The 25,803-nt window shown below is 50.5% G+C and overlaps 1 protein-coding gene across 7 annotated transcripts in view; it reads left to right on the top strand.

The window, feature by feature from the left end:
- The window catches only part of LOC146871323 (apoptotic chromatin condensation inducer in the nucleus-like), a 929,701-nt gene that overhangs the window by 323,324 nt on the left and 580,574 nt on the right, over positions 1 to 25,803 (top strand). For all 7 annotated transcript variants that reach the window (XM_085650820.1, XM_085650821.1, XM_085650822.1 and 4 more), the window contains one exon: positions 13,878 to 14,023. In XM_085650820.1, coding sequence (XP_085506946.1) covers positions 13,878 to 14,023 — 146 coding nt within the window. The remainder of the gene's footprint in view (positions 1 to 13,877; positions 14,024 to 25,803) is intronic.

Raw genomic sequence — 25,803 nt, 5'->3', positions numbered from 1 at the left:
CCCTGTTAGGGCCAGGGTTCTTAACCCCCGGATCGAAAAGAAATACAGACTGGCACCACAGGATCCTGCGTACATCAAAGCGCAACTCCCCTTAGACTCTTTAGTCGTGTCAAATGCCAGAAAGCGGGCGAACTCCCAAACAACCGGAGACACACCGCCCCCAGGCAAAGAGTCTAAACTCTTGGAGGCTTCCGGCAAAAGGGTTGCCGCACAAGCTGCTAACCACTGGCGTATTGCCCATACGCAAGCCCTATTGGCTCGCTATGATAGGGCTCATTATGATCAACTGGAGGACCTTTTGCAACACCTGCCTGATCAATACAAATCCCAGGCCAATGACCTCATCCAAGAGGGCAAACTAATATCAAATGCCTCCATCAAATGTGCATTAGACGCAGCGGACACCGCCTCTAGGGCAGTCAACACAAGCGTATTGCTTAGACGCCACTCATGGCTCCGCATTTCCGGCTTGAAGCCGGAAGTACAAACAACCATTCTTGCTCAATCCTTTAATCAGGGGCAACTATTCGGACCTGCAGTAGACACTGCGTTAGAAAAAATGAAGAAAGATAATGAGACTGCCAAATCAATGGGAGCATTACAGTCTACTCATCCCAGAGGCTCCTTTCGTCGCTCCTTTTATAGAGGGGCCTCCAAAAATGTGGGAACAGACACCTCTTCCACCTTCAAAACATCAGGTCAAACATCCCCTAACAGAGGATATTTTAGAGGAGGTTACAGGGGAAACAATACCAAAGGCAGAGGACGGTGCAACAACAACACCCGCACCTCTCCAGCCACTAAACAGTGACTTGCCACCACTCCCCCCAGACCATTCCACTCCGGTCGGGGGAAGACTTCCAACAGTTCCTACCTGTCTGGAATTCCATCACAACAGACAGGTGGGTAAGACAAATTATCCAGTCTGGCTACTGCCTCGAACTCATAAACACCCCCCCCAAACATACCACCCAAACACCGTCCCATGTCGTCTCACCACCTCACGCTCCTCAAACAGGAAATTCAGTCTTTGCTTCAAAAACACGCAATAGAACCTGTTCCACTCCAACATCCGGGCACAGGAGTATATTCTCTATACTCCCTCATTCCCAAAAAGGACAAGACTTTAAGACCCATACTAGACCTCAGACTACTAAACCAGTACATACAATCGGATCATTTCCACATGATCACTCTCCAGCAGGTCCTTCCATTACTTCAACAAGGCGACTTCCTTGCCACATTAGACCTCAAGGACGAATATTTTCACATCCCTATGCATCCCGCTCACAGGAAGTATCTACGATTCGTGGTAGACGGTCAGCACTATCAGTTTACAGTTCTCCCATTCGGAGTAACAACCGCACCCAGGGTATTCACCAAATGCTTAGCAGTTGTGGCAGCATATCTCAGGAGACAACAAATCCATGTCTTCCCCTATCTGGACGATTGGCTCATAAAAGCCAATACTCTAGACAAATGCGTTCACCACACCCACCGCACTATTCAAACCCAACACAACTCTGGATTTACCATCAACTATCCCAAATCTCAACTACAGCCCTCCCACGTACATAAATACCTGGGAGCCACCATAGATACATCCACGGCCATAGCTTATCCCAGCACAGCCAGGATAGCCAACATACAAAATTTCATCAAACAATTTCACACACAACACTCTCTTCCAGCAAGAGTGTTTATGCAACTCTTAGGCATGATGGCGTCGTGCATCTCCATAGTACCCCATGCACGCCTTCAAATGCGTCCCTTACAGGAATGTCTAGCACAACCGTGGAACCAGGCCCACGGACAACTTACCGATCTGGTGTTGGACAGCCGCTCACTTCGTTCACTGAAGTGGTGGAACACCATCAACCTGTCCAAAGGGCGGCCGTTCTTAGAGCCTCTTCCACAAATTGTGCTGACCACCGACGCATCTCTCACAGGGTGGGGAGCCCACCTCCTTCAACACACCACTCAGGGCAGGTGGACCACTCAACAAAAACAGCTCCACATCAATCACCTAGAACTTCTGGCGGTGTTCCTAGCACTCAAATCCTTCCAATTGCATCTAAAAAACAAAACTGTCCTCATCCGCATGGACAACATGACCACAATGTATTACATACAGAAGCAGGGGGGGGGTCACATTCTCTACAAATGTCCCAACTTGCACAACAAATCTCGAGATGGGCAATTCCCCAAAACATCTACCTGCTAGCAGAACACCTCCCAGGGGTTCAGAGCCAGGTGGCCGACCTCCTGAGTCGCCACACACAGCAAATACACGAATGGGAATTACACCCCAAAGTCCTACTCCCATTCTTCCAAAAGTGGGTACAACCAGACATAGACCTGTTCGCCACACAAAAAAACGCAAAATGCCCAACCTTCGCCGCCAGGTTTCCACACCCACAGTCAAAGGGCAATGCAATATGGATGAACTGGTCAGGCAGATTAGCGTATGCTTCTCCGCCTCTCCCACTCATTCCATTTGTGGTACGCAAACTGAAACAACAGTCGCTAACACTCATCCTAGTAGCTCCCACTTGGGCACGTCAACCCTGGTTCACCACACTTCTGAAACGATCTCTAGTTCCACATCAAAAATTGCGTCTCTCCCCGGATCTATTAACCCAGAACCATGGAGAAATCAGACACCCAGATCCTCAAACACTGAACTTGGCAATCTGGCTCCTGAAGTCTTAGAGTTCGGGTACCTCAACCTTCCTCCAGACTGTATGAATATCATAAAAGAAGCCAGAAGACCTACTACTAGGGCATGCTATGCTGCAAAATGGAAAAGATTTGCCATTTACTGCACTAACAATGACATAAAACCACTGGATGCTTCCATCCAAAACATAATTTGCTATTTACTACACTTGCAAAGATGCAATTTAGCGTATTATTCTATACGTCTACATCTAGCGGCATTGGCAGCCTACTTGCAAAATAGACAACACCTGTCCCTCTTTAAGGTACCAGCCATTAAAGCATTTATGGAAGGTCTTAAAAGAATTATTTCTCCAAGGTTACCACCTTCCCCAGTGTGGAACCTTAATATTGTTCTAACAAGGCTCATGGGTCCCCAATTTGAACCAATGCACAAATGCGAACTGCAGTTCCTAACATGGAAAGTGGCTTTCCTCGTCGCAATCACATCCCTGCGAAGAGTAAGTGAAATACAAGCCTTTACTCTTGAAGAACCCTTCCTACGACTACATCGTAACACAGTGGTTTTTAGAACAAACCCGAAATTCCTCCCTAAAGTCATCTCCTCTTTCCATCTAAACCAGTCAGTCGAACTGCCAGTCTTCTTCCCTAATCCAGACTCAGTAGCTGAGAGGGCACTTCATACCTTAGATGTTAAAAGAGCCTTGCTTTATTACATCGACAGAACCAAACTTTTTCGAAAAACCAAGCAACTGTTTGTTGCTTTCGCTCCACCACATAAGGGCAACCCTATTTCCAAATCGGGTATAGCCAGGTGGATAGTTAAATGTATCCAAATATGTTACCAAAAAGCTAAACGTACTCTTACAGTTCCCCCTAGGGCGCACTCCACGCGTAAAATAGGGGCTTCTATGGCATTCTTAGGGAACATCCCCTTAGAGATTTGCAAAGCAGCCACATGGTCTACTACACACACCTTCACTAAGCACTATTGTGTCGATGTGCAATCCAAACAAGCTTCAGTAGGCCAAGCTGTCCTAAAAACTCTATTCCAAACTGCTGCAAACGATACAGGTGACCACCGCTAGGGGAGACACTGCTATATAGTCTATCCTTAGTGTGTGATCTGCAGCTCATATGCCTCGAACGGAATATGCTACTTACCAGTATGCATCTGTTCTTGGCATGTAGAGCTGCAGAGCCACACACGCCCACCCGCCTCCCCGGGACCTGTATCTGTTCCAGCATTGTCTTAATTAGACACTACACATGGACATCCTTTCTCTTCATTTCTTATACACCATCATTTCCCATCATGGCGAAAAACAATCTGAGGATGGAGTGGATGCCCATGCGCACTGTTGTCCAGAGGAGGAGTCACCTATCTCGTGACCAGAAAGACTTCTTCCGAAGACAACAACAACCTGCAATCATCCGAGCCCAACACCAGATGGCGATCTTATCCTTAGTGTGTGGCTCTGCAGCTCTACATGCCAAGAAAAGATGCATACTGGTAAGTAGCATATTCCTTATCGTCACTTTTTCTTACTCTGTGCTGGATCCTGGATTCAGCACTGAGACATTTCCTAAAAACAGTTCAGAAAAAGCGTTTTGGTTAATCGGCTGATTTTTTTTTTTTTTAATTTATTTTTTTAATTTTTATTAAGTCATTATTGAAGTTGATACAACGTAGAACAACAACCAACAACAAAAGCCAGCACCATTACAGTTTCAGTATATCGGTGATACTTGCTCATGCGGTCGCTCATGTACATCCATCTCTCGTGGTATTTCTAACATCTTGGTCTACCAACAATGGAAAAAGACATCCACACATAAAGCCAGGCCTGCCAGTGCGCCCGTCCAGTAATGTACAGTATCAGGCCCAAGTCCTCGTATCCTCAGTGGGGCGAACATGGACCAAGGGACCACCCAAAGTTTCTCCCCTCCTACCCAGGCACTCCGCCCTCCCCCCTCCCCCGGGGCACACGCCGGACCATCCACATTCAGTCATCCAGTGAAGTCTCTGTCGCACGCTGCTCCTGAGTCCATTTCACAAAGGGTTCCCAAATATCCCGAGGACGGGAGGCGGACGGCATCAAATCCCAGAACACGCTCAGCTGCTCATGACCATATGCCACATCTGACAGCCATCCCTTCACCGAAGGCACCCGACTCCTACCCCAGTGTATTGCCACCTGTAGTTTAGCAAACAAAAAAAGCATGGCGTGCAGTTTGCGTGTCGCAGGGGGCGTGCTCTTGACATATCCCAGTATCCCCAGCTCAGGCGCAGGAGCATCAACGCGATCCAACATCTGGTTGGTTATCTCATATACCCGGGACCAAAACTCCGTGAGTTTTTGGTATGACCACGCCATGTGTAAAAACGAGGCGTGTTCGCCCCCGCACCTCAAACAACCGGCGCTCTCCCGCAATCCCATTTTGTGCAGTGCAATCGGAGTTCTGTAGAACCTATGCAGATACTTGAAATGTATGAGCCGCAGCTTGTAGTTGGGGGAGAGCTCAGCCAGCTGCCCACAACAGAAGGCCCACTTCTCCGACAGGGGAGAGTCGAGCTCCTCATTCCAGTGCTGGAGAGACTGAGGACGCACCACCGGCGCGTCAGTCTGCATGGATTTATATAGTCTAGTTACCAATCGCCGGGGAGACGGGGAACCCACAACGTCCACTAGCGCCCTGAACACCGGTGGGGCCGCCGGAAAATCCCCATTTAACGCTCGGCATGTCTCCCGTAGCTTGTGATAAAAAAATAATTCAGAAAAGGTCACCGCCTGTCCCTCCGCTGCCACCGGCGGCTGCATGAAGACATCTCCCGGAAAAAGATCCGCAAATGCATCCGCCGCATCAAATGTGGGCTAGCTCCGTCAAAGGCACAGGGCAACAGCGGGTTGCGCTCCAGGGCCAAGGACGGAGCGTAGAGGAGAGGCACACCCGCCCTGCGCCCGAGCTCCGCCCAGACCCAGCGCAGCATCTCCGCTGTGTCCACATCTCCCCGGGGGCGGCGTGCCCTCGCACAGATGGCTACTCTGAGCGGGACCGGCGCTAGTGTCCTGTTCTACAGCCACATGCGGCTGAAAGGGCGTCGGATGCACCCAAAAGTGCAGATATTGGGCCTGGGCGCACAACGCATATAACCGCATATCATGCGCCCCCAGCCCACCTTGCGTGAGCGGCAGCGTCAGCATGTCCCAAGAAACGCGCGCCTGGCCACCAGCCCACACCAACTCAATCAGGTGTGACCGCAGTGTGGCGAAAAACTGCGACGTCAGAGGGATCGGAATATTCGCGAACAGATATAGAAATTTGGGCAGAACCACCATCTTGACCAGGGCTATCCTTCCTGTCAGCGATAGGGGCATCCGCCCCCATATCTTTACCTTCTCCTCCAGCCACGCAACTGCCCTCCCAAAATTAAGAGTCCAAAGGTCTTGAGGCACACGACTCACCCAGATGCCAAGATATTTAACCGCATCCATCTCCCACCGCAAGGGGTACTCCGACAGCCGCCTCGGGGTACTCTCCGTCAACGGGAAGACCACCGACTTGGACCAGTTTATCGCTATACCGGCCAACCCTTCAAAGCAGATGAATTCTCGCAGTACCACGTCCAGATTCTCCTCAGGCTTAGTAAGATAAAGCGTTACGTCGTCTGCATACAGTGATATCAACAGACATCGCGCGCTAAGCCCGATTCCACGCGCCGTGTGATGTTGCCGAACTCGTGCCGCTAGCGGCTCCATCGCAATGGCAAAAAGGAGCGGGGACAGTGGGCAACCCTGACGCGTACCCCGCGATATCGGAAACGGGTCCGAGATCATACCATTCACCTTAACTCTGGCACAAGGCATCGTATACAATAGGCGGATTTTATTTATTAAGTCCGTGGTTCTGACCCCCACTCCGGCGGGAAGACGTTCGGAAAACCCTACGTGAGGAAAAGGGGTGTGCCAGCTCCACCCCTCAGGTGGGGGGAGGCGAGGTGAAGCACAACTCTGGGCTCCGGCCATTTTGAGGATGGGGAGCCCTGCCCCCTCCCACCAGAGAGGAGCAGGATAGGGGGTATACTCACCCCAGGACAGGGACCCATTGGTCCCTGCCCTTCACCTACCTGTAACGCCCCTACATTTAGTATTGAGGGGCACCCTGAACCTTCCTTCCTCAGATCCCGATTCGAAAACAAGCAAGAAGTTCAAGAAACCAGAAGACCTGCCGCGCAGCTGCTAAAAAGAGGACGACACCAACTGACTTTGCCCCAGCCCTACCGGCCTGTTGATCCTTGAACCTGCTCCTGTGGAACTCCGGTGCCTTTAGTGGTCAGCAACCCCAAAAACCCCGGTGGACCTGACCACCTTGAGACTCTACCAAGACTGGGACTCCCACGAGCAGTGGTTCTGCTCAAACAGCAATACCCCTGGTGCCAGCCAGGAACCGCGAACCCTGCACACTCTGCACCCGCCAAGCCTGGCCTGTGCCGGAGTGAACACGAGGAGGACCCCCCGGCGACTGTGACCCCGGGCCAGCACCCAAGGACTTCTCTCTACACGCCTGACGACGCCTGTATCCTCAGAACCTGGTACCCCCCCAACTGTGATCAACAGAGGGTAAGATTTCCCGACACCAAAAGGCACCCCTGCACCCGGCGCCTTGCGGCCCCCTGTGCCCAACTCTTGGGTACCTACCTATCCTCCAACTTTCCAACTTACCTCTCGAAGTGGTGGTGGCACCTAAAGAATCTTCGTCTCCGAGCTTGCAGCCTTTTTCTAACCAGGAGCTTTCCCACTGAAATCAATTGAGCGCCCGAAGGCTCAAAAGCACCCTGCACCCTGCCGCCCGAGTGGCTAGTCAGCAGCACACCAACCAAGGCCCCCCTGCAGCCTTTGTTCACTTTCCAAGATCTCCATTGAATAACATTGAGCACCCGAGGGCTCAAAAGCACCCTGCACCCAGCCGCCCGAGTGCCCCTGGCAGTGCAACCTCTGCTCCTACCTACTTCCCCATTTGCCCTGAGCAAGTGACCCGGAGCCCAGCTCCCACAGACGCGTGGCCTGCTCTCCAGCAGCCACCAACCGAAGGCCCCCTGCCTCCCATAGGATAACATTGAGCTTAACTCACTCTGCACCCGGCAGCCCCTGCGCCGCTGAGGGTGTAACAACTGTACCTACCTGACCCTGGTAGACCCCTGAGTCTGTGCCCAGAACCTTAACTCTGCCAGTCAAGTACTTACCCAAAAGCCGATAACTCAATTTTCTCCATAGGGTAACATTGACTGGTTTCTTCTGAAATTTCTTCTGTCAACTTTTAAAATAGCTAAATATTGCCTAAAAATCACAACAGTAACTAAGTCGACTTTTATCACTTGTTTCTAAGAACTGTCCCAGGACTGAATCTAGGATCCAGTCCTGTAGTTACAAAAGTAATCCTGAAAGTAATCTATTGCAAATAACTTAAAACTTCCATTGAGCTGAATGCATTATTGTGTTTGAAATTGTGTTGCCTATTGCAACAACCTGTAACCAGTATTTACAAAAGTCAATTGCATATTGCAAAAGTATTTACCTAAAGCATCTCATTCTGAGGAAGTATATTTTAATACCTATTGTTGGTTGTAAAATAAAACAGACATATATTTTTTATATAAACCATTGGCATAGAGTTCAGTTATTGAGTGTGTCAGACCATTTGCTGACTGATTGTGTGCAACAAATGCTTTACACTGTCCTCTGATACTGCCTTACTGCTCGACCAAGCTACCGCTTTAATTTTAAATCTGTTTTATTGAAAGAACACCATCCGCTATACAAAAGCTTAGCGCCTACAACCCTGCGGGCTGGCTTGCTACACCCAATGATATCAACCAGGCAAAGGTAAATGGGAGGCAGAGCATACATTCCCAACTTTAAACACAGCATGCCGCCTACAACCCATCCGTGCCGGCCGCGTCTAATAAAATGGGGAAAGGGGAATGGACTAGCAAAATAGGTTTAGGAGCAGACGGACAGGACACTCAGGGTGCCCTGCATCCCTGTCCCCCAGATGTGCCCCACTAAGATCTATAAGTTCCGGTACGTGCTCCCCGTGTCAGTGTAGGTCTTTCTTGAATTTTCAAAAGAAACAGAACTCTCAAAGTATTTCTAACCGGGTATGCTATCGCAACTATACGTACATAGGGTGTGCATCTACACAAATCAATGTAAAAAGGCCTGGCCACACCCGGGCATACACACCGGAAGCGGCGAGGGTCGGGCTAGTTTATAGTTTAATACACAGGCCGTTGGCGGGGGGCAGCCATCCTGCTGCAGGCTACTTACTCCACGATGTCATCCTTCCATTCACCGAGAGGTGGAGGGCAATGGGTTGCGACAGTTTTCGTCTTAGTTGAATTTTTTGCTTTAGGGTTGGGGGCTTTGGGCTTCCATGTCCGCTATTGGGGGGGGGAGGGGGGCTACTGAAGCTCCGCCAGATGATTTCATGCATGCAGGCTCCTCACTCTACATCTCCATTAGGTAGTCATAGGGGCTTCGATGGGGCAAGTTGGGTCCTTAAGATTCCATAAATGCCGGCTAACACTCTTACAATCCTAACTCTCAATGTCCGGGGCCTCAACAACCCTGTTAAGCGTCGGGCGGTCTTATCATGTCTTAAACTCCCAGGCCGATCTATGCCTCTTGCAGGAAATGCACCTATTAGCTAGGGACTGTCTGTAAGAAAGTGGCTCTGTATATACTGTTCCTTAATAGGTACAGGGTGTACAGAGTCCACAGTCCCCCAGGGTTTGGCAGAGGTTAAAGTTGGGTATAACCTTACTCTCTGAAGTGGTAGCTTGGTCAAGCAGTAAGGCAGGGTCAGGTAGGTACAGTTGGTTCACCCTCTGCGGCTCTAGGGCGGCCGGGTGCAGAGAGAGTTAGGCCCAATGTTATCCTATGAGGGATAGGGGGGCCTTGTTTGGTGGCTGCTGACTGGCAAGCCACGCGGCTGTGGGAGCTGGGCTCCTGGTCACTTACTCAGGGCAAGTGGGGAAGTAGGTAGGTGTAGAGGTTTCACTGCCAGGGCCACTCGGGCGGCTGGGTGCAGAGGGCTTTTGAGCCTTCGAGCGCTCAATGGATGTCAATGGGAAATCTCCGGTTAGGAAAAAGACTGCAAGCTCGGGGACGAGGACTCTACAGGTGCCACCACCACTTCGAGAGGTAAGTTGGGTAGTTGGAGGATAGGTAGGTACCCCGGGATTGGGCACAGGGGGCCGCGGGGCGCCGCGTGCAGGGGTGCCTTTAGGTGTCGGGAAATCTTACCCTCAGTTGATCGCGGTTGGGGGGGGCACCTGGTTCTGAGGCTGCAGGCTTCTTCAGGAATGTTGAGGGAGGTCCTTGGGTGCTGGACCCGGGGTCACAGTCGCCGTGGGGTTGTCCTCAGGGTCTTTGTTCACTCCGGCACTGGCCAGGCTCGGCTGGTGCAGTGTGTGCTGGGTTCGCGGTTCCGGGCTGCTGCCAGGGGTTAGAGATAGGTTTCGAGTAGAGCCTCTACTCATGGGAGTCCCAGGGGTCGACAGACCGGTAGGGCTGGGGCCAAAGCAGTTGGTGTCTTCCTCTTTTTAGCAGCTGCAGGGCAGGTCTTTGTTCTTCTTGCTGTTCTTGTAGTTTCGAATCTGGGGAAGGAAGGTTCAGGGTGCCCCCAAATACTAGATTTAGGGGGTTACAGGTAGGTGAAGGGCAGGGACCAATGGGTCCCCGTCCTGGGGTGGGTACACCCCCTATCCTGCCTCTCTCCTGTGGGAGGGGGGCAGTAGCCTAGTCCTGATAGGGTAGGGCTCCCCATCTTCAAGATGGCGAGAGCCCGGAGATGTGCTTCACCTCGCCTCCCCCACCTGAGGGGTGGGGTTGGCAGGCTGGCACATCCCCTGTCCTTATTTGGGGTTTCCGGCCAAAGCTTCCCGCCAGATTGGGGGGTTGCAGGGGCCTGGGGAAGCTCACAGAGGCGGCATGCCTTTGAAGCTTCCCCCTGCCCATCCTGGGGGAGGAGATTTAGCACCTCGCCCAGGATGTGCATTGTTGCAGGACCAGGAGAGCAGGGGCTCTCCTACCCAGGGGTCCAGCAACATGTCTGCTGGGTGGCAGCCTAGGCAGCCTCAGAGCAGACGTGGATTTGTAGGTTAGGTTCGAGGGGGCACCTCTAAGATGCCCTCTGGGGTGCTGAGTAAATTAAATCCCACACTGGCATCAGTGTGGGTTTAATGTGCTGAGAAGTTTGATACCAAACTTCCCAGTCTTTAGTGTTGCCATTATGGTGCTGTGGAGCTCGTGTTTGACGAGCTCCCAGCACCATGTACTCTTTAAATGGCAGCACTACACTTACAGGGCTCAGGGATGGACCTGGGCACAGGGCTCTTGCTCCTGTGCCCACACCATTGGCATAAGGCACCCAGCTAGAGGGGTGACTGATGTATGCCATGGCAGTGTATGTGATGGGCATGGCACACAGGGATGTGTGCCATGTCGACTTTGTTTTTGTCTTGCACCCAAACACTCAGCCTGCAAAGGCAGTGTGTGTGTGTAAGGGTACAGGGCCTCTAAGGGTGGCACAAGGAGTGCTGCAGCCCTTAGAGGCCTTCCTGGGTCACAAAGCCCTGGGTACTTAGGGTACCATTTACCAGGGGCTGACATGTGGCCAAGGTTTGCCAATTTGGGTTTGTTTTAGGGAAGGAACATAGGCCCTGGGCACCTGATTGGCAGGAGTCCAGGGCACACTCAGTCAAAGTACATTCAGCAATTCAGCAAAAAGTGGGGGCATACCAGGCAAGAAAGTTGGCACTTTCTCACACCGTCACCGTCTCCGATCACGGAAATTCCCGGTGCAATTCTTTTCCTCCGGCCCTACCAAGGCGTCGGGGGTGGCGATACTGGTGGCGCAGCGATTTATTGGAGAGGTCCTGCGGAAGGAGGCAGAAATCAAGGGTCGGTTACTGGCCTACAGAATTGCCCTGGGCACCATGACATGTACCGTAGGCTCCATATACGGGCCAAATGAGGGTCAGGAACAATTTCTCCACTCCGCGCTGACTGACATCACGGCAACGGCAGACCGCCATATTATCATTGGCAGGGATCTGAATCTTGTCTTTGATAATGCATTGGACAGATCCTGTCAGCGGCGCACCAAGCCGGAGCGCTCTCGGCACCAGGGATGGGACGATTGCGGGATCTGGGACTTTGTGATCTGTGGCGTAGCTTCCACCCGCAGGGTCGGAAGAACAACTACTCGCACGCCCACCAGACTTATGCCAGACTGGATTATTTTTTGGTGTCTACCTCAGTTCGAGAGATGGCGAAGGGCACTGAGATGGGGGCTGCCTCACTCTCCGATCACTCACCGGTGGTTGCTACTTTCACCCTTCCACCCTTGTCACAGCCGGCTCGGATATGGCGACTTAGAGACACCCTCCTACACAGAGCGGATGTGGTTACACACATACAAGGTTCCATTACTGATTTCCTGTCACATAACGCTAACACTGACACGACTCTGGCTACCCAGTGGGCGGCGCTAAATGCAGTCCTCCGAGGAGAGTTTATTGCCATATCGGCGGCCGACAATGTAGAGCGCAGGCGTAAGCGAGACGAGCTCACACGCCGGACAAGAGAACTTGAGCAGATGCATCAGAGAACGGGAGCTCCCTGTGTGTGGCGTCAGTTGAAGGCGATGCGCCAACAACTGGCAGCCCTAGATCAGGATAGGGCGGAGTTTGCGGCCCTGAGATTGAAACACCCCTACTACACCGGGGGAGACAGGTGCGGGCGCCTTCTTGCTCACAAGCTCCGTGAAGCCCGACAGATACAGGGGGTTCGCGAGATCCGTAGAGAAGATGGCACGCGAGTCTCAGAGAACGGTGCCATAGCGGAGGCGTTCCGCGATTTTTATGCCACACTTTATACCGCCTCCCCATTGAACGAGGCGGAAGGGGCGGACTTTTTGGACTCTGTCACTCTACCAGCCCTGACTCAGGTGCAGGCCGATTTCTTAGATAAGGACATACGGGTAGAGGAGGTAATTGCGGCCATAGCGCGGCTGAAGCCTGCAAAGGCCCCCGGGCCGGACGGCTTCCCAGCCATCTTCTATAAAAAGTTCTGTACCGGGCTCACACCTCTCCTCACCCAACTCTTTAATTCCTTTTCCGAACCCGGGGCGATTCCTCGGGATCTCTTAGACGCTTCAATGGCGGTCATCCCAAAGCCAGGGAAGGATAGGACTCATTGTGGTGCGTATCGTCCCATTTCTCTAAGTCGCCATATCCGAGCCGGCTGTGACAAGGGTGGAAGGGTGAAAGTAGCAACTCACCGAGACTCTCACGAAGGTGGTAACATATTGGTATTGCACTCCAGAACGTCAACATTCCATAGACCACACGAGGGAGGCGCGGTGTTGGAGAGGGTGTGATCAGATAGGTACATTGACACACTTGCTGTGGGAGTGAGACCACATTCAGCCGTATTGGACGCAGGTGCTGGATGAGGTAGATAAACATTTTCACACAGTGCTGCCTCGATTCCCAGCGTACATCTTGCTTGGTCTTCCCAACCCTTTAACGTACCTACTTCGATCACGCAGAGGTCGGCAAATGGCAATAGCGCTGGGATCGGCGATACAGAACATCCTTATTCACTGGCGCTACCCCACCGTCCCGACCTTTACGGGGTGGTTGTACCGTTTGTGGTACGTCCTGGGAATGGAGAAACTCACGTTGACCATGGCGGGTGAGGGCGCCAAGTACCGGGAGTTGTGGCAGCCGTTTCTGGCTCTTTTGGCTACTGAATTCCGAGTGGCCACCTGCCCACGTTACTTATGTTTACTACGCCTAGCAGACACCTCAGACGGTGAAGTGAGGGGCCAAATTAAGGGGTTCGGGGGAGCTGTGGAGTGGACATGGAACGGGGGGGATTGACAAGCTACCACTTTAGAGAGTAAGGTTGTATCTAACTTTAGCCTCTGCCAAACCTCTGTGGACTCTGCACACACTGTACCTATTTGGGAACAGTGTATACAGAGCCACTTTCTCACACTGCTGAGGATGACATAGGTGGGTTTTAAGGTGTTCACTCTGAGGCGAATACTACACACGGGAGGACAGACCTATTCAAGCTAGCCTATTCTTCAAAATTCTAATGTGAATATCGCTGTTTTCTGTTCAGTGACCCTTACAGATACTCTGATCCGGAGGTCCATTAGTCAACAGAAGACTGGAGTTTCCATCACTATAGATGACCCAGTGCGTACATCTCAAGTCCCCTCTCCACCACGCTTCAAAGTCAGCACCATTGTTCACATTTCCAATCTGGTAAGTTAAAGCGTGCTTCAGTTTTGGTTGAGGTTCTTAAGATTGAATGCCTTGAATTGTTGCATTTGTATGGAGCCTTGTTCCTGTATCTGTGCCAAGATTGGCTACAAGACCTTGAAGTGCTCATTTTGTTCAGCAATATTCAGATCTTCCTATACTTATTTTATTGTTGACCTTTGAGGATGCAGAATTTGCAAGGCCTTTTCTGGCGTGTATGGGTTTCTGTGGAATATTGCTTGTGGGGGGCAGGGATTTTGCCAGAGCCATCAATAGCACTTGATTCAGAAGCAGCAGCTGGGTCTAGCAGCCAAGGCTTTATTGTAATAGTATGTCTTAGAAAGCGCAATACATCATGACATTGCGGATGTCTGTCAAACATCTTCTCAAGGTTGTGCTGTATAGTAAAAAAAAAAAAGACTGGTGCTCTTATGTTCGAGGCATATGAGCTGCAGATTATACACTATCCATAGATCGCCATCTGGTGTTGGGCCCGGGTGTTTGCACTTGTTTTTGTCTTGGAAAAGTCTTTGGAAGTCACAAGATAGGGGACTCCTCCTTTGGATAATAGTGCGCATGGGCATCCGCTCCATCTTTAGGTTGTTTTTTTCCGCCATCGGGCTCGGATGTGTTTCTCGCGCTCCAGTTCGGTACCGATTCCACTCCTACTTTCGATGCGCTATCCTTCACCCTTCTCCGGTATTGTTTTCGATCGCGATCCCTAGTTGTCGCGCATCTCTTCAACATCGAAGTCCTTGATTCCGGCCGTCGACGAAGGCCTTTCGGGCCTACCTGGGCCTTGACTTTTGGTTCATGGAAAGGACTCCATTCAAGAAGTGTCCTCAATGTGGGTCGAAGTTCCCCCACACAGATCTGCATGAGGTGTGTAACCTCTGCCTCTCCCCGGAGCACGAGGCCAGAGACTGTCCAGCTTGTGCCTCTTTCCGCTCCAAAAAGACTATTCTTGATCGTCAAGCTCGACTAACAATGGCTCGCTCATCTACATCCACCCCCGACGACATATTCCACGAAGGTGTCGATGTTCCGGAGCTGGTGCAGGCTGAAGGACTCGTCAGCGCCTCCGAAGCCGAGGACTCCGATATCGAGGACATCACTCCTGGGGAGCGGGTCGTAAGTAAAGAAGTCGACCCCGACCCCCACCACTGAAAAAGGCTTCGGTCACACCTTCACCTTCGGGCTCAGATGTACACCGAGAAAACGCTTCTCACGCCCCACCTTCGGGACGGCAAAGAAGCCAACAACTAAGCCTTCTGGCCACTCGAGCTCGAGTCAGCCTACCATCGGTGCCGAAACCCAAACGACACCGAAAAAGAAACCGGCGTTCTCCGCCTCTGTGCTGACTGCTGCCTCCACATCCACGCACTCTGCACCGAAATTGACTACAACCAACCCCTTGACTCTGAAGAAAACATCGAAACCGAGCAAAAAGCTGCTCCTGAAAGGTTCAAACATTCAACCTTCGGAACCGAAAAAGCCGCCGGAACCGAAAGAACAGCCTCCTACTGAAGAGCTTTTTAAACCGGACCCCACCCAAAAAACTCTTCTAAGAGATCCAAAGACTGGTCCACTCATTCTTAGCTCCAAGAAACGACCACTGGACACGCCTACACCGGATCCACCACCTAAAAAGAGATATTGCAACATCTCCTCTCAGGATTCCTTCTCCACCTCCCTCACCACACCACTCTCCTACACCATCTCCTCCACCACTGGACGATGATACCTCTAATTACACTGGGGACGATGCAGACAATGAGCCACTGGGGGATCCTAGCCCACCTTCTACCCCAGACCCCTGGGATGATTATAACACACCAGATGTCCCTAATGTGCCACAGGACGACATCTATCCCTCTAGACCTTCCCCTCCAGAGGATACTATGGGTTTCAACCAGCTAGTCCACAGAGCTGCACAATACCACGGGGTCGATGTGAGAAAGTGCCATCTTTCTTGCATGGTATGCCCCCACTTTTTGCAGAATTACTGACTGTACTTTGACTGAGTGTGCCCTGGACTCCTGCCAATCAGGTGCCCAGGGCCTATGTTCCTTCCCTAAAAACCTAAAACCCAAATTGGCAAACCCTGGCCACATGTCAGCCCCTGGTAAATGGTACCCTAGGTACCCAGGGCCTTGTGACCAGGGAAGGCCTCTATGGGCTGCTGCACTTATTGTGCCACCCTTAGAGGCCCTGTACCCTAACACACGCACACTGCCCTAGCAGGCTGAGTGTCTGGGTACAAGACAAATCGGAGTCGACATGGCACACATCCCTGTGTGCCATGCCCACAACCTACACTGCCCTGGCATACATCAGCCACCCCTCTAGCTGGGTGCCCTATGCCAGTGGTGTGGGCACAGGAGCAGGAGCCCTGTGCCCCTACAGTACCCAGGTCCATTCCTGGGCACTGTAAGTGCAGTGCTGCCATTTAAGAGTATATGGTGCTATGAGCTCGTCAAACAGGAACTCCACAGCAACATAATGGCAACACTGAAGACTGAGAAGTTTGGTATCAAACGTCTCGGCACATTAAACCCACACTGATGCCAGTGTGGGATTTAATGTACCAAGCACCCCAGAGGGCATCTTAGAGATGCCCCCTGAAACCTAACCTACAATCCATGTCTTGTCTGAGAGGCTGCCTAGGCTGCCACACAGCAGACATGTTGCTTGACCCCTGGGTCGAGAGCTCCCCGCTCTCCTGGGCCTGCAACAATCCGCATCTTGGGCGAGGGGCTAGATCTCCTCACCCAGGATAGGCATGGGGAAGCTTCAAAGGCATGCCGCATCTGTGAGCTTCCCCAGGCCACTACAACCCCCCACTCTGGCTGGAAGCTTGGCTGGATACCCCAAATAAGGACAGGGGATGTGCCAGCCTGCCAACCCCACCCCTCAGGTGGGGGAGGCGAGGTGAAGCACATCTCCGGGCTCTTGCCATCTTGAAGATGGGAAGCCCTGCCCAATCAGGGCTAGGCTACTGCCCCCCTCCCACAGGAGAGAGGCAGGATAGGGGGTGTACCCACCCCAGGACAGGGACCCATTGGTCCCTGCCCTTCACCTACCTGTAATGCCCCTAAATCTAGTATTTAGGGGCACCCTGAACCTTCCTTCCCCAGATTCCAGATTCGGAAATACAAAGAAAAGCAAGAAGAAAGAAGACCTGCCCTGCAGTTGCTAAGAGGAAGACACCAACTGCTTTGGCCCCAGCCCTACCGGCCTGTCGAGCCTCGAACCTGCTCCAACCCGGCATCTCTTGTGGCCAGCAACCTCACAAACCCCGGAGGACCTGGCTACCTTTTGGCTCTAAGCACCTGGGACTCCGATGAGTAGAGGCTGTACTCAAAATCTGCTTCTAATCACTGGCATCAGCCCGGAACCGCGAACCCTTCACACTCTGCACTCGCAAAGCCTGGCCTGTCCCGGAGTGAACAAAGACCACGAGGACGACCCCACGGCGACTGTGACCCCGAGTCTGGCACCCAAGGACTTCCCTCGACGCTCCTGACGACGCCTGCAGCCTCAGAACCAGGTGCCCCCCCACCACGATCAACAGAGAGTAAGATTTCCCGACACCAAAAGGCACCCCTGCACCCGGCGCCCCGCGGCCTCCTGTGCCCAACTCCGGGTACCTACCTATCCTCCAACTACCCAACTTACCTCTCGAAGTGGTGGTGGAACCTGAAGAATCTTCATCCCCGAGCTTGCAGTCTTTTTCTAAACCGGAGCTTTCCCAGTGAAACCAATTGAGCGCCCGAAGGCTCAAAAGCACCCTGCACCCAGCCGCCCGAGTGGCCCTGGCAGTGTAACCTCTACACCGATCTACTTCCCCATTTGCCCTGAGCAAGTGACCAGGAGCCCAGCTCCCACAGCTGCGTGGCCTGCTAGTCAGCAGCCACCAACCAAGGCCTCCCATAGGATAACATTGGGCCTAACTCTCTGCACCCGCCTGCCCCTGTGCTGCTGAGGGTGTAACAACTGTACCTACCTGACCCTGGGAGACCCCTGAGTCTATGCCCAGAACCTTAACTCTGCCAGTCGAGTACTTACCTTAAAGCTGATAACTCAATTTTCTCCATAGGGTAACATTGACTGTTTTTTCCTGAAATTTCTTCAAAGTGTGGACTTTTCAAAACTTAAAATATTCACAAAGTCAGCCGAGTAACGAAAACGAAAATACTCACCTGCTATTAGGTGAGCTCCCAGTGCCGGATCTTGGTACCCAGCACTGACTGAAAAATATTCACAACCCAATTTTCTTCCTTAGGAAACCATTGGCTGTTTTTCTGTGAATTTTCTTCTAAGTGTCGATTTCTGCAAACTTTAAATATTCTTTAAAAATCGTATAAATTGTGAAAACGTACTTACTTACCTGTTTTGGATAAAGGTCCCAGTACTGAGTCTAGGCACCCAGTACTGGATTACAAAAGTAACAAGAACGTACCATACCTGCAATTTGAATTTTATTCCATAGGGAATTATTGACTGTTTTCTAGGAAATATTTTCGAAGTGTCCTCTTTTAAAAAAGCAAAATATTGTCTAAAAATCATAACAGTAACAAAGTCGACTTTTATCACTTGTTCCTAACTACTGTCCCTGGACTGAATCTAGGATCCAGTCCTGGAATCACAAAAGTAATCTATTGCAAATAACTTGAAACTTCCATTGAACTCAATGCATTATTGTGTTTAAAATAGTGTTGCCTATTGCAACCACTTGTAACTTTCTACAAAAGCCAATTGCATATTGAAAAAGTATTTATATAAAGCATCTCATTCTGAGAAAGTATATTTTAATACCTATTGTTGGTTCTAAAATAAAACAAGCATATATTTTTTTTATATATAAACCATTGGCCTAGAGTTCAGTTATTGAGTGTGTAAAACCATTTGCTGACTGAGTCTGTACAGCAAAATGCTTTACACTGTCCTCTGATACTGCCTTACTGCTCGATCAAGCTACCACTTTAGAGAGTAAGGTTTTATCTAACTTTAACCTCTGTCAAACCCTGGGGGACTGTGGACTCTGTACACCCTGTACCTATTAAGGAACAGTATATACAGAGCCACTTTCTCACAAGGACATAGGTAGAAAAGGGAAGACTCTTCTGAGCATGCTAAGGTTATGGAAACAAGCTCCAATAGTGGAGGAGACATGGTCTCTCAGAGTAAGTTTTTGGTCAAGTCTGACTCCAAGGTTTTTTACCACAAGTTTAGGGCAAGGGGTGGGACAGAATTCAATTTCATCCATTCAGCTATAGATTTCATACCTGCGCTAAAGATGGCTTGAATGTTCGGGCAGGATTCATCAAATGAAAGGAGTAGCTGTGTCTCATCTGCGTATGATATAGGAATGAACCCCAGTTTTCTCAACAATCTAGCTAGGGGCGCAACATAGACGTTAAATAAGGTAGGGCTCAAGCATGAGCCCTGAGGTACTCCCTTGGTAACCTTGGTTGTCTTAGAGTGAAAGGGGCCTAGGTTGACTGTCTGTGATCTATCAGATAGGAAGTTGGTAAGCCATTTCAGAGCATTCCCTGTGATACCTATGTCTTCCAGTCGATTGAGTAAAATATAATGGGATATGGTGTTGAATGCTGCGGAAAGGTCAAGCAGCACCAAGAGCACTGCCTGACCCTTATCCAACAGCATTCTGATGTCGTCTGACTGCCACCAGGGTGGACTCAGTGCTGTGTCTGGGACGGAAACCGGATTGTGGGGGGTCAAGACTGTTAGTAGATTCAATGAAGTGTGAAAGATGTGTATTGATATGTTTTTCTAAGCTTTTGGTGAGGAGGGGAAGGAGCGAGATTGGTCGATAGTTAGTGACATCATCTGGTGCAATTTTGATATTCTTTTTGATTGGAAGTATCTGTGCTGCTTTCCATTCTGAGGGGAGAGCTCCATCCCTCAAGGAGCTGTTGAGAATAGTACATATGGGGTTGGTAAGCTGTTTGGCCAAGGTTGTTGTAAGTTTAGCCGGTATTAGATCTAATGGGGATCCTGATTTAGCACCTTTTAAGTGGGCTTCGGTATCTTGTTCAGTGAGAAGTGGGAAACTTTCTAAAAAGCTGGTTGCCGGAATAATGCGGGGAACTTAAAGTTCTAATTTAGGGAGAGGAAATGTGGACGAGGTGTTTTTATTCTAGATCGTGTCAAATTTCTGGGTGAGATGTTCAGCGATATTATTGCACAGAGTTTGGGACGGTACGAAAGCAGTGTCGCAAGCCGAGGGGTTAGTTAAGGTTTTTAAAATCTGGTAAAGGCATTTCTGGGAAGTTCTAGCTCGTTCTAGAGAGGCACCGATATGGGTTTTTCTTGCATTTTTTAGATATCGATGGTAGCGGCTAAGAGCCATCTTAAATTTTTCTTTGTCAGAGGGGTTTTGGGAACTACGCCAATGGCGTTCGAGTTTTCTACATGAGCTCTTTTCTAGCCGAGTACCATGGGGCCTGACGGCGTTTAATGATAGTAGGACATTTTTTCAGGGGGGCTAAAAATTCTAATGTTGCCCTTAGGCTGGCATTGAAGGAGGCAAGGCGTTTCTCTACATTATTGGTGTCCGCATGCAGAGGAGGGTGAAAAGTGCCTGCAAAGAGTAAATGTGTGATGGAGATCTTTTTCTTCCGCTTTTCCTGTCTTGGCATTGGACGGAAGCTATGTTGCCTTGTGGGGGAGTGGGGTGCTTCAGCCTCTCAGTCCTTGCTTTTGGTTCCTCTGTTGTGAGTGTACGAGCCTCTTCAGCCTTCTTTCCCTCCTACATCCCCTTGGGGTTGGTGGGGGTCCTGCTTGTGGGGGTTCCCTTGGACTGGCAGGGGTGAGGTTCTACCTGGTCCACAGATCTGGTCCCCTGTGGGGGCCCTCTGTTCTGCATTGGCTGGTGGGGTCCTTTCGCAGACCCTCCTTCCCAGAGGGTATTGCTAGGTTATCTTTTCTTCGTGAAGGAATCTGCGGCTAGTAGTCTCTATAAGATGTACGAGTTACTTACTTTCGGTAACGATGTATTTGGTAGAGACGTTTCTAGCCACAGATTCCTGAACGGCCCGTCCTTCCTCCGCTATTCTGCGAGGACCCTTGGGTTGGTCTTCGGTACTCGCCTCCCGGTGGGGGTCGGTCTCTCCGGTGAGTGCCTTCCTTGTTCTTGACGGGTGGCTCCGTCTGGGGGCGGTTCATTCCTCCTTTGGTCCTTTGAGGATGGGGTTCCTGTGCTCCGGGGCCCTGCTGCTCTGGCTACTCCAGGTTTGGGGGGGTGAGGGGGGTGGATTGATTTCTATCCCTGTCCTCCCTCCCTCCCCTCCCTTCCTTCCATTGCTCTCCTCTGATTAAGGGTCATCTGGCCTTGTCCCTTTTGGGTGGTTGCTGTGAGAAAGTGGCTCTGTATATACTGTTCCCAAATAGGTACAGTGTGTACAGAGTCCACAGTCCCCAGAGGTTTGGCAGAGGATAAAGTTAGATATAACCTTACTCTCTAAAGTGGTAGCTTGGTCGAGCAGTAAGGCAGTATCAGAGGACAGTGTAAAGCATTTGTTGTACACACTCAGTCAGCAAATGGTCTCACACACTCGATCTCAACTCTAGGCCAATGGTTCATATAAAAAATATGTGGTTTTATTTTAAAACCAACAATAGGTATCAAAATATACTTTCTCAGAATGAGATGCTTTAGTTAAATACTTTGCAATAGGCAATTGACTTTTGCAGATAAGTTACAGTTTGTTGCAATAGGCAACACAATTTCAAACACAATAATACATTGAGCTCAATGGGAATTTTAAGTTATGTGCAATTGATTACTTTCAGGATTACTTTTCTAACTCCAGGACTGGATCCTAGATTGAGTCCTGGGACAATTCTTGGAAACAAGTGAGTAAGTTCGTTTTAGTTACTGTTGTGATTTTTAAGTAATATTTTTCTATTTTGAAAGTTGACGAACTTATTCTAATCAAATTACCAATGTTATCCTATGTAAGGAAATTCACTTAGCAGGTAAGTGGGGTTATGGTTACTTTTTCTAGGTCAGTGTTGGATCCTAGATCCAGCACTAGTGTACCACCTGTAAGCAGTTGAGAAACTGCGTTTAAGTTATACAGGCGATTTTTAAGGAATATTTATAAGTTTGCAAAATCGACACTTAGAAGAAATTTCACAGAAAAACAGTCAATGGTTTCCTATGGGAGAAAATTCAAGTTACGGGTAAAGTATGTTCTTGTTACTTTTGTAATCCAGTGCTGGGTTCCTAGGCTCAGTACTGGGGCATCTATCTAAAATAGGTAAGTAATTACGTTTTCACAGTTGGTACGATTTTTAAAGAATATTTGTAGTTTTCAAACATCGACAGAAGAAATTTCACATAAAAACTGACAATGATTCCCTATGGAAGAAAATTTGGTTACTGGTAAGAACGGTTGCAAATATTTTTCAGGGTCAGTGCTGGGCACTAAGATCCAGCACTGGGATCTCTCCTAATAGGTGAGTTTCCGTTTTCGTTACTTGGTTGATTTTAGGTGAATATTTTAAAGTTTAGAAACTCCACACTCAGAAGAAATTTCAAGAGGAACCAGTCAATGTTACCCTATGGAAGAAAGGTGAGTTATCGGCTTTTGGGTAAGTACTTGACTGGCAGAGTTGAGGTTCTGGGCATAGACTCAGGGGTCTCCCAGGGTTAAGTAAGTACAGTTGTTACACCCTCAGTGGCACAGGGGTAGCCGGGTGCAGAGTGAGTTAGGCCCAATGTTATCCTATGGAAGGCAGGGGTCCCTTGGTTGGTGGCTGCTAACTAGCAGGCCAAGCGGCTGTGGGAGCTGGGCTCCTAGTCACTTGCTCAGGGCAAATGGGAAAGTAGATAGGAGTAAAAGTTGCACTGCCAGTGCTACCCGGGCGCCTGGGTGCAGGGTGCTTTTGAGCCTTCGGGCGCTCAAATGATTGCAATGGAAAAGCTCAAGGACGAACAAAGGCTGCAAGCTCGGGGACGAAGATTCTTCAGGTTCCACCACCACTTTGAGAGGTAAGTTGGATAGTTGGAGGATAGGTAGGTACCCAGGAGTTGGGCACAGGGAGCCGCAGGGCGCCGGGTGCAGGGGTGCTTTTAGGTGTCGGGATGTCTTACACTCTGTTGATCGCAGTTTGGGGGGGGGGTGTCCCGGGTTCTGAGGCTGTAGGCGTCGTCAGGAGTGTCGAGGTGAGTCCTTTTGTGCCGGATTTGGGGTCACAGTCGCCGGTGGGACGTCCTCGGGGTCTTTGTCCACTCCAGCACAGGCCAGGCTTGGCGGGTGCAAAGTGTGCAGAGTTTGCGGTTCCAGGCTGATGCCAGGGTTTAGATACTTGCTTAGAGCAGAGCCACTGCTCCTGGGAGTCCCAGGTGCTCAGTCACAAGGTAGCCAGGTCCTCCGGGGTTTGTGAGGTTGCTGGCCACAGGAGGTGCTGGGATTTAGCAGGAGCAGGTTCGAGGGTCGACAGGCTGGTTGCGCTGGGGCCAAAGCAGTTGGTGTCTTCCTCCTCTTAGCAGCTGCACGGCAGGTATTCTTTCTTATTGATCTTCTTTGCTGGTTTAGAATCTGGATTCTAAGGAAGGAAGGTTCAGGGTGCTCCTAAATATAAAATTTAGGGGCATTACAGGTAGGTAAAGGGCAGGGACCACTGGGTCCCTGTCCTGAGGTGGGTACGCCCCCTATCCTGGGTACCTAGGGTACCATTTACCAGGGGCTCACACGTGGCCAGTGTTTACCAATTTGGGTTTTAGATTTTAGGGAAGGAACATAGGCCCTGGGCACCTGATTGGCAGGAGTCCAGGGCACACTCAAAGTACATTATGTAAAAAGTGGGGGCATACCATGCAAGAAAGATGGCACTTTCACACAGTTGCCCTCTAGGTTGGGTTAACTTGGAGGTTTGTTGTCCCTGTCTGTCTTTGGACTGGTCCCATTCCTTGCTCAGAATGGGGGGGGGGGGGGGGGGTGGGTTTACTACGTGTGCCATGGCTTTTACGCATGTTCCTTGCCTCCGGGGCACTGGGATGGGAGGTTGTCTATGTGCTGGCAGGGTGACTGCGCAGGTTTCTGCTCTTCGCACACTGTTCCCATGCTTCCACAGTTTTTTATCTGGTGGTTCCGCGTTGTGGTGCGGAAAAGCTCTCCGAAAAAAACGGACATAGGCGCGCCGGGCAGGTCTTATGTGACCTCGCTGACGTCACATACACGGACGACGCCAGGTCGGAGTCGCTTGATGTCGTACCTCCCCCGGCACGCAGGGATGCTGTGGCAAAAAGGTTTCGGGATCCAGTCTCACGCCTGGGGATAATTCTACGTGTAGGAATCTGCTGCTAGAATCGTCTCTACCTGATACATCGTTACCAAAGGTAAGTAACTCGCACTTTTAATCTGCCTCTCCCGGAGCACAAACACAAGAACTGCAAGGCCTGTGCATCGTTCAGGTCAAAGAAAACCATTCGTGATCGTCGGGCTCGACGTCACGAAATGTTTCTCGGAAGTAGCTCGATTCCGGACATCTTCGGAGGAGATCCCAATGTCCGGCGCAACAAGGTGATAAAGAAAACATCTCCGTCTCTGAGGCAGACGACTCCGACGTCAAAGAGGAGACAGTCACCTCAGCGGTCCGTGGGTACCAAAACCCCTCTCCCAAAAACCAAACCTAAGGCTCAGTAACACCCTCGCCCTCGGGTCAACACCGGCAACATGTCTCAGACGCCCCGCCCTCAATCCTGGCTATGGAACCTAAAGATAAGCCTTCCGGCTTGGGCTCGAGCCTGCCGCATTCTGGTGCCTTTGGCACCGAAGCACCGGACCAAAGATGTGCCACGCCCCTCTTCGTTGACGCCTAAGACAGCCTCTGTACCGAAACATACCAAGAACAAACATTCCGAACCGAAAAAATCTTCAAAGCCAAAAATTGCTTCAGACCCTAAAAAATCGTCGGAGCCGAAAAACTCCTAGAACAAAAACTAAGGAGTACAAGACCCCAAAGAGAGACTCCAAAGAACATTCTGGACCAAAATCTTCGGCACTGAAAAAAGACATTTTACCCACACAGCTTGTACCTGATTTTTCAGATCCAAAACAAAAAAAACTCTTTTTATTGACCCAGAGACTGGCAAAGTCATCACCAAGCCTCCCAAAAAGAGGAAACTGGACACTTCCGAGGAATCTAAAATACCCTTGAAACGAAAGGAGAGGAGTACTAACACCTCCCTACCTCCTTCAGCTGATTCAAATCTTCTAATTTCTCCACCACACTTCCCACAACATTTTTTTCACCTCAAACATCGGATACGGAGGATGATCATACCGATAGGGGTGGGAATATAGATCCACATGGGGGATGATGATGCACATACCATCCCACACGATGGGGACCCTTCGGATGACTACAACACAGATCCCGACCCGCAAATGACCCGGACCTTTATCATCTAGGCCATCACCACCAGATGACAATATTGGCTTTGCGCAACTAATCAATAGGGCTGCCCAATACCACGGTGTAAAAGTGGGTTACTGTTGCAGTAACCCCCCTCTTTTTTGCCTGATAGCTGATGCACTTCTCCTTGTTGTGCCCTGGGCTCCTGCCAATCAGGTGCCCCAGGGCCTGTGTTCCTTCCCTAAAAACTGCCTAACAGCCAAAACCCAATTTGGCAAACCCTGGCCACATGTCAGTCCCTGGTAAATGGTACCCTAGGTACCCAGGGCCTTGTGACCAGGGAAGGCCTCTAAGGGCTGCAGCACTCATTGTGCCACCCTTAGAGGCCCTGC

Source organism: Triturus cristatus, chromosome 1_1, assembly GCF_964204655.1.
Source record: "Triturus cristatus chromosome 1_1, aTriCri1.1, whole genome shotgun sequence".
Taxonomy (NCBI): domain Eukaryota; kingdom Metazoa; phylum Chordata; class Amphibia; order Caudata; family Salamandridae; genus Triturus; species Triturus cristatus.
The sequence above is the reverse complement of the archived record's forward strand: the minus strand, read 5'-3'. Positions and strand labels throughout refer to the sequence as shown.